At 40.3% G+C, this 9,129-nt stretch overlaps 2 protein-coding genes and 1 long non-coding RNA gene across 3 annotated transcripts; 1 reads left to right on the top strand and 2 right to left on the bottom strand.

The window, feature by feature from the left end:
* Positions 1-604: 604 nt before the first annotated feature.
* LOC18009893 lies at positions 605-1,393 on the bottom strand. The gene has a single exon (XM_006392369.2). The coding sequence runs from the start codon at positions 1,374-1,376 to the stop codon at positions 786-788; it is 591 nt and encodes a 196-aa protein (XP_006392431.1). The 5' UTR covers positions 1,377-1,393; the 3' UTR covers positions 605-785.
* A 630-nt stretch (positions 1,394-2,023) lies between these two features.
* On the top strand, positions 2,024-2,557 carry LOC112082043. Its single transcript, XR_002896805.1, has 2 exons — positions 2,024-2,388; positions 2,522-2,557. It is a non-coding gene; the product is annotated as an uncharacterized LOC112082043 (long non-coding RNA).
* A 1,932-nt stretch (positions 2,558-4,489) lies between these two features.
* LOC18009856 lies at positions 4,490-6,325 on the bottom strand. The gene is made up of 3 exons (XM_006392368.2): positions 5,968-6,325; positions 5,600-5,715; positions 4,490-4,976 (listed from the first exon to the last, which is right to left on the bottom strand). Exons 1-3 carry the CDS (start codon positions 6,073-6,075, stop codon positions 4,643-4,645), a joined length of 558 nt encoding a protein of 185 aa, XP_006392430.1. The 5' UTR covers positions 6,076-6,325; the 3' UTR covers positions 4,490-4,642.
* Between the last annotated feature and the right edge of the window lie 2,804 nt (positions 6,326-9,129).

Genomic DNA, 9,129 nt, shown 5'->3' with positions numbered 1-9,129 from the left:
AAAAGCAAAAAAAAAAATGATTATAAATAAATATTATGAAAAGATTCTCAATATGTCAAAATGAAAATCAATTTTTTTGTAGTCTATTACATCATTAGAAGATACTATTTTAACATACTACAAATGATTGACTTGACATTCATGACGAAGGACTCAAATTTCCTACAACACTTGGAAATACGGCCAACGGTTCCACAAACTACTTCCACAAATTGATGTTCAAAAATAAAATAAAAACTATTCCCGAACAGTCAATTATACATGCACAACAAAGAATTGACACCTTTATCCTTGACACACGAGACTATGAACGGCACAGCGAACGTACCTTCGGAAAATTTATATCCATTAATCATTACGTTCACTAAGAATTGAACCTAAGATTTAGTATATAAACATTAATTATCTCTTAATCAACCAGTAGATCAAATGTCAATTAAAGCAAACAAGCGTAATCGTTTAACTAAGAAATCAATTTTATATTATTATTTAGATTAGTCTTGATATAATTTTTCTAACACACTACATTGCAAAAACATAGTACTTGAAACTTGCTAAATATTAAGGTGAGGAATTTGACTCCACTACGCTAAGCAGCATTGGCACTTTGATAAGTGAGCTTGAACATATCACCCGTGAGATTAGCTCCCCAAACATAAAATAAAACCGTACTCATTGGATCTTATACGGCAAGGATCTGAAAGAACATAACAAGAGAACAAAAAAAATGATGAAAAAAACAAACTAAAATAAAACTCTCAAACGCACTAACACAAAATGATCGATTAAAATTCCCAACCGTGAAGCATTGTTTCGGCATTACAAAATGCAAAGAAAGCATTTGAGACAGCAACTGTGATCTCATCTTCCGTTAGTTCGAAATTACTACCCCAGGGTTCAGAGATCCTACTCGTTGGTGGCATACACATATTTTTCATCGTTTGACGCAAGGGTTGACGCAAGGGTTGACAAGAGGGGTTCCACATGGCTGGTCCAACTTCAAAGACGTTCTTACACACTAAGCCATAATCCTTCTCGAGTCTAACCTTTGTATCTTTTATACCAAAACCCGCGAATGTAAAATTTGGAAGGATGAGGAAGTTGTAGAGAGATTCAGGCACGGCATTGACAGAATGAAGCCGGACTACAAGGCAGTTGCTTGTGTCGCATAGCTGGAGGATAGCACTTGAGGTTTTTCCAGATGTTGATGATCCTGGTGCTGCTCGAATTGGTATCATGTCTAGACCGATCACACTCTCCTGGTTTGAGGAATTTGACATCAATGCTTTTATGGCTTCATCTACTTGTTCTTCTTTTGTAGCTATTATCGTTTCGACACTCCCCCACCCGCTAAGCAACTCCACAGTCAGAGACATGTCTGTATATATAACACTATACTTGTTTATATTGAATATGGAAATGAATAGTGAAGAGTTTACATGTTTATATATTGACATAGAAAGACAACTATGACGACTTTAAAGTCCTCCCGTGGGAACCGTGAAAATTACGTTCTTGAATAGCGGAAGGCAAACATGCACGGTGTCTTGGAAATATAATACCTGTGGAACAAAGATAGTCTCAGATTTGTAATAATAGTTGACCGTTAAAAGTTAATACAGGCTATGCAGTGTAATTGGATTAAATGCTGTATGGAATCGGAAGCGGAAGCGGAAGCGGAAGCGGAAGCGGAAGCGGAAGCGAAAGCGGAAGCGAAAGCGGAAGCGAAAGCGGAAGCGAAAGCGGAAGCGTTTAGAATCGGGGAAGCGAATTTTTTAAAAAATTTAAGAAGCGGTACGTGTTGGAAGCGTATGGCTTAATGGGTTTAATGGGCTTAAAATATATTATACAAATAATTAGTTTAATTAAATCTACTCTAATAAAAGTAGAAGTTTGAGGCTCCTCAAGGTGTCCACATCAGCTTAGAAAATTCAGGAGGAGATGTCATGTCATCACATAGCGAAGGCTTACAGATTATCTTAAATATGTTCATCAATCGTTAGTTTCTAATGGGGCCCAATTCTTATCAACAATGTACACACTTTTCATCTTCCATCGATAACCTAATTCTTTTACAAACGGATGAGTTGCAGACGATTTGTGTTTCCTATCTCATTTATCTGTGCCAACGAACGTTAACGCTTCGTCTCCATTCTTAGGGTAGATTATAAAATCAGGTCCTTGGTTAATCCACCACCAACAACAACGTTTCAGTGTTTCACAAAGCGTTTTAAAGACAGGCAGTCATGGATTCTGCAGCTGTACTTCTCGCTATCCAGCCGCTTAATTTCAAGATTTTTGATGAGCTTATGGGACTTTTGCAAAGAAGGCCTATTCACCTTAGGGAAGCTCCAAATTGTTGGAGTGGAACATCTTTCAGTTTCTGAGGTCTATTCTCTACTCTTCCAGACTCTAATTATTTCGTTATTAGGAGCACAGTTAAATAAAAGAAAACCCCACTGAATCTTCAAACAAAAAAAACTTTGACAATTGTTTTATTTGTTTTCTGTTCCATAATCAGAGAAACAGGTGCAAATAAGATGAAACGAACAAGAGGCTGACAAGGCAAAAAGTGATGAAGTGGATGTAAAAACTACTTTGTAGAGATGGAGCGTGATAGATTAGAAGCGCCAAACAAGTGGAATCCGACAAGTAGATGTAAGATATAGGAAAGACATTGTCTACTGATCCGGAGTTAATTACCTGTAGTTATCTATACAAATATATGAAGTTGTCTTTAATGTGTGTTTTGTAGTCCGATCAAATTCCTATTATCGCTCATGATGGTTTAGATCCATTACGTGAACATGCTCCCATTAATGTTCTCCACCCCATGTCTGTTTCTAGATACAATGTGAGCATGTAAATTTACATTGTGGCTGCAATGCAAGAGTGTGTCATTTAGTACCTACTCGACGTCAACAGAGCTTACATCATATATGCCATTAGGATCTCATAAGGAAATTTAGATTATCAGGAGCGTACATATCAAGATTTCATTCTATTTATGCTTTCCTATTTTCACTTAATTTACCATTTAATATCTTATCACATATCAAAATCTGTTTCACTGAATCTCTTTGTTACATATCAAGAGTGGATGCAATGGAGGAGGAAATCTGCAGTGGAAATGGTAGACTCATTGAAGACATAAAGTAAGAGCGGTTATTGGTTCTTCCTGATGATCAAAGTTCCAAGTCTCAAGAGATTGGTTTGTTTACAATCAAAGTCGTCAAAAACAAAGTAAGGGTAAAACTAAGATGGGATTGAGGACCACCAAACTCTAAGAAAATTTAATAAAGATCTTCAAGCTCAATGCATATAAAAGGGGGAAAAAAACTTATTCTCCTCAATTCAAATAAGAAAAATGTCTTACTATATTTTAAGTTAATATATACTAAGTGGTTTAAGAAACTTAAACAAACATCTAAAATTTCCAGAACTTTGGCTTGAGTGGCTTTTCAACTAACTTTTGTTTTCAAGGATGGAAAATTGCAATAATATAGAAAACGTTTGAGTTGAGTAAGACATATTATGACTGTGATGCTGATGCATAAACTGGCTTCAACTTATTCAGTCAAAATGATGGAGATGAAACAAATCCCTAAAAATGTGAACAAACAAAGAAGCATTGGTAATAGATGAACATAAATGCTTTTTTTATATATATATATATATGTTTAACGATACAAACTTTGTCTGCTTTAAGATATTACACATATTATATAGTATAAATTGTTTAAACTCGATTTACTATAAAATTATTCTCTACAAAAAGTAATATAAAATTATGATAAAAATTAAATAGTTATTATGCATTAATACATTTGGTGATAATTAGTTAAGGAATAACATAAAATTTAAACTATATGTTGCAAAAAACTAAAATGTGTACTTATGCTGAATATTTCATATGAAAAGTTTCTAAATTTCAAATAAGTTAAAAATTATCTTATTAGTTATCTATTTTTAAAAATACAATTGTTTTTGGATCTATAAATTCACAAACACTACAATAATACTAAAATAGCGAATAAATTCATAAATAACATACCAGGGCGTAGCCCGGAATAATCTCTAGTAATATTAAAAATAAAATAAAAAACGATAATGATGATTTAATGAGCTTGAAATATATTAAACCTAACAAAATTGTAATGACAGATCATCTTCTTCTATAATTTTAGTCAAAGTTTGCAGCAACGCTTCCAATCACGAAAAACACGATTCTAACTCGGAATCTTCAGCGTTTCTAAACGGTAAAATTTCAAAATCGCGATTCCCCAACGGTTTCGATCGATTCCGATTCCGAAGCGAGAATGCTTTCCGAGCGATTCCGTGCAACGTAGAAATTTCAATGATTACATAAAATTTCACCTCTTCGAATTATTAAACCTTTTTAATGTTGTTTTATACAATATAAATTTTAGACATACTATATAGTATCATATTTGTTTCTTCTAATTAACTATAAAAAAATTAACGCAATTTTGTTAATTAACTTTAAAACATCAAAGTTTATATAATAAAATAAGAGAGATTTAAATTAGAGGTTGTTGAGAAGAGAAATGTCATAATAAAACTGCAAGTCTATATCAGAGGACTCAGAACAACAGAACATGATCAATATCTCCTACAAGGCTCAAGGCGTTTCTCCAGACTCCAAAGGTAAAACAGAGGAATCTCCTTGTTTCTTCTTCGTGGTTTCGACTTCATCAATACCTTCAGAGGGACTCACCTCACTAAGACTTCTCTTCTTTGGTTTCGTCTTTGAGCTGTTCTTATTCTCCTTTGTCTCTGTCTCTTTCTCTATATCCATCGGGTTTTCCACGTTTGCTGATGAAAACAAGGGCGGTTCTCGCCCGCTTAGACGACAAAAGACGCGTTCTACAGTTTCATTTATCTCTTTCCCTAACCCATCCTTCTCAAGAATCAACTCCCAAACTGATTTTGATGCCTTCTCTAGCACTGGACCTCTGCTCATAAAAGCAACAAGAAACATGGTAAAATACTTCATCAACACTTTCTCCCGAAAAAACATAACCACAAGAGAGTTAAACCAGACGAACAAGATCGACACTGCAACCCCAAGGAACTGAAAACATTACTTATCATTAGTGGCCTAAAGCTAAGAATGTGAAACAGAGTTAAGGAATCTCGATATCCACGTATACTTGTATATTGCTGAAAATGTATTAGTTTGCAAGAAAACAGAGACAACAGACAAAGGTTTTTTACAAATACTTAATCATAGACAGAACTAGCTAAAAAAAACCAATGCACCAAAGATTCATCTAAAAGAGAAAAAAACATATGACAACAAGAGAGTAAACCAGACGAACAAGATAGACACTGCAGCTCCAAGGAACTGAAGACATACCCGTCACTAATGGCCTAAAGCTAAGAATGTGACGCAGAATTAAGAAAAATCGATATCCATATAAGCATGTGCATTGCTGAAAATGTATTAGTTTGCAAGAAAACAGAGACAACAGAGAAAGGTTTTGCAAATACTTTACCATATACAGAACTAGCTAAGCAAAACTAAATGCACCAGAACTAGATTCTTCTAAGAGAGAAAGTAAGAGAAGAATCTTACTCGAGTTCTTGGCGAAGAGCATCAAAGAGTTCTCTTTTAGTCTGTTTCTCAGCACCCGGTGTGTTAAGAACTCTACTCTCCTCAGCCATTTTAATGGTTGTGCTCTTTAACTCTTCCTGTTACAATCACAACAGAAAAAAAAACATTACTTCTAATGACAAGATCCAATGTAGCTTTTTTTTTGTTTTTCGCAAAGATCTAATGTAGCTTATACTCTGAATTTAAGACATAAGTAATAGCATCACAGAAAAAGCCTCATATCCTCTATAAACAATCAAATCAATCTAAAATTTCCTTTTTGCGATGATTAGTATAGGAATAAAAAGGGTTCGACCAAGAAAAATTGGAGAGAATGAATCGAAATTTACATTGGCTTTGAGCTGATTGATGATCTTTAATCGTAGAGCATCGATGGTCCCATCGTTCATAAGAGATTCAAGCACGTCTTCTGGGGTAATTACCGAAGAAGACGACATTGTTCTTCAACCCCTAACACAAAACCCTAAACAAGTGTTTCGCATCAATTCCAAACGCTTCCTTAATCCACCAGACACAGACACAAAGAAATCGTCGCAGCAAAAAAATCAAACTTTTCTCAAGCAGAAGTTATTCAGAATCCAATTTCGATCGAAAGAGAGAGAGCAGCGATCAGCGATTGAACAACGCGAGTTTCTTCGCCGGAAAATTTCTACCTTCTTCAGGCTTTTTATGGTTCTGATTGGATTTGGTTCTCAGTCTCATTCCTGAAAGAAACAATTGGTTTTTTTCCTAAACCGAATTAACCCAAATTAAATTCATATTGAACCGGGATATGGGTTTAATTTGTAAGAAATAATCAACAGATGCATGCACTACCCTGCTCCTTTTCAACATTTGATCACCAACATAGTGTTGGAGCCACCTCCAATTAGCTAGACCTATCTTGGATAATAAAAGCTCATAAACCAAATTAACAGAAATCCAGTCAAAGTCAATGAGTCCGGTCAGCATGGCCCCGCCAAATCGTCATCATTACGACGCCGATCTACAGTGTGTGGATCCGAGCAGAACCTGCCATATGTAAGGCCAGTTTGTCTACAGTGGCCTATACGTGCAAGTAGCTCGGCGAAGGACCATCATCACTTACCGCGAAGTGGTTCAGACGCGCGGCTCGAGATGCCATACCCGCGAGATGCGCTGAAGCTGCCACGTCACCCCGATTTTGAGGAAACTCATCTCCCGGCTCCCGCTTTAAATACTCTCAACAGATCATTTATGAGGGGATCCGAAATTTATTACTCTCTCTCTTTACTCTAATACACTTGTCTCTCTACCGAGCTCGCTGTAACAATATTAAAAGCACCAAACTCGACTCTTTCCAGACTTAGTTCGAAACACTAATTATTCTCTCCTTACAAACACTTCTTACGGCTCCGACCTGACCTTCTATCTTCCTCCCAGAGCTAAATCACTCTTATTATACGAAAATCTCACCCCGAAATCATCTCTAATCATCCTCATCATCTGTTAAACATACTTAGTAATCTCCAGGATCAACAATTGGCGCTAGAATGAGGAGGGTTTAAAGATTTTCTACACGCACAAGAAAGATTTGGAAATGGTAGGAACACCGCCCTCAACCTTAAGAATGTCAAAATCATCATCAGCGACAGCCAAGTCGACAACCACGACACCCACAGCGCTCACGCCGCCCTCGTCGGTTGTTCACCCTAAGGAGACCGGCACGCCGATAAAGACCGGAGTGCCAGCACCGCAGCTACCAGCACCGCCGCTTCTCTTGGAGTCCGAACTGGAAAGCAGCACTCTCCACCAAATCCCGGAGCCAATGGCATTACCAGCAAGTCCGACACATGTCACTCTACAGACCCCAGCCGAATGGACCACTCCGGCAAGCGGAGACCACACCCTCGCTCCTCTGCTCCACTCCCTGCTCGACCGAATGGACGAGATGACCCGTCAAACCGACCGAAGGTTCACCGAGCTCACGGCAAGGCGCGGAGCCCACGCAAACCAGCCGGAGAATCCTAGGTCCTCGGTTGAGCGCGACCTCGAGGAAGCTCATCGCTTAGAAGTGCTACTCTTGCAAAGAAACGTCTTCGGCGACTCCCCAACCGATTCAGCCGGACCAAGTCAGAGATCCGCCCAGCTGGCAAATCGAAATGCGCCCTCGACATTCTAGCCCGAAAGCGTTCCGACAGATGGTCGCAGAGCGAGACCGCGATGCGGAGATCGAGGCCATCAAGGCAAAAATCCGTGAGATGAACTCCACGGTCCATCAAGCCACGAGTTCGGCCCCCGAAATAGATCGTGTCTTGCAGAAGACGCAAAACACGCCGTTCACGCACCGAATCGCCTCCAGTCCTTTTCGCCACGTCAGAAAAGTGAAGCTCCCACCATACGCCGGAGATACCGATCCCACACAGTATCTAACGGCGTTCATCATCGTCATGGGACGAGCTCACTTCACGCTCGAAGAGCGCGAGGCCGGACACTGCCAACTCTTTGTGGAAAACCTGGTCGGCCCCGCCCTGACTTGGTTCTCTAGGTTGGAAACACACTCGATCGATAGCTTCAAGGCGCTCTCAACCGCCTTCCTCAAACATTATTCCATATTCATCCAGCGTTCTGCCTCAACCGCTGATCTCTGGGCCTTGAGCCAGGGACCGAAAGAATCTCTCCGGTCGTTCATCGAGCGCTTCAAAGCGACGGCCTCCCGCGTCTCAGTATCGGACGAGTCTGCCATCCCAGCCCTGAGGAAGGCCCTCCACTTCGACTCGGCCTTCAAGGACGAACTAAAGCTCAATGCGCCGCACACTCTGGAAGACGCATTACACCGCGCCGGGCTACATATCGAAGTCGAGGAGGAGAGGGCAAGTCTTAGAAAGCTCGCTTCCTAGAAAAATCCACCTCAAAATGAAAAAGCTCAGGACGAATACCATGAATTCCGCCAGCACTACGACGAGGAATACCAGCGCAGGCAGGCCGCAACCTTTCTCGTCAGCGACGCGTCAACCTCATGTCTTGTCGAAGAAGCTCCAGCTGTCTTCCACGTCGACAGCTCCCACGGCGCAGTCGACACGCATTACAACCGACATGGGACGGCTGTACCCAGCTCATCGCAGCAATACTATCAACAGCCTCTCCCATCAAACAAATGGTATTGAACCGTCGAGGCGCCGCCCCCGGCCCAGGCCATCCAAGAACGAGCCGCCGATCCTGCTACCAGAGACAACCAGGCATTCTGCAAATACCACCAGCTGAAGGGACACTTAACCGAGCAGTGCCGCAAACTTCAGGAAGCACTCCTCGCTCTGTACCAGAACGGGGAAATCAGAGTCCCCGACCAGCAGCAACTGCGCGGCCGAGGTCGCAATGATAACCTGCGTCGTCAAGACAACCGAGCTCAGCAAGACAATCGCCGCCAGCGCTCTCCCTTTCGCGAGGATAACAGAGTCCAGCCCGTCTAACAACAACAACAACAAAAGCAGGTCGCACCTCAGAGACAAGCGTATCCACCGCCGGCCCGGACA

This window comes from Eutrema salsugineum, unplaced genomic scaffold (genome assembly GCF_000478725.1).
Source record: "Eutrema salsugineum unplaced genomic scaffold, Eutsalg1_0 scaffold_8, whole genome shotgun sequence".
In the NCBI taxonomy this organism is placed as follows: domain Eukaryota; kingdom Viridiplantae; phylum Streptophyta; class Magnoliopsida; order Brassicales; family Brassicaceae; genus Eutrema; species Eutrema salsugineum.
Note: the sequence above shows the minus strand (reverse complement) of the source record. Positions and strands in the feature narration are given on the sequence as shown.

Bases quoted from the DNA above. Each gene is read 5' to 3' on its own strand.
- LOC18009893 (XM_006392369.2), bottom strand. From the start codon at position 1,376: ATGTCTCTGACTGTGGAGTTGCTTAGCGGGTGGGGGAGTGTCGAAACG.
- LOC18009856 (XM_006392368.2), bottom strand. From the start codon at position 6,075: ATGTCGTCTTCTTCGGTAATTACCCCAGAAGACGTGCTTGAATCTCTT. The intron at 5,716-5,967 runs GTAAATTTCGAT...TGATTGTAACAG, and splicing joins TCAATCAGCTCAAAGCCAAT to GAAGAGTTAAAGAGCACAAC. The intron at 4,977-5,599 runs GTAAGATTCTTC...TTTTATGAGCAG, and splicing joins GCTCTTCGCCAAGAACTCGA to AGGTCCAGTGCTAGAGAAGG.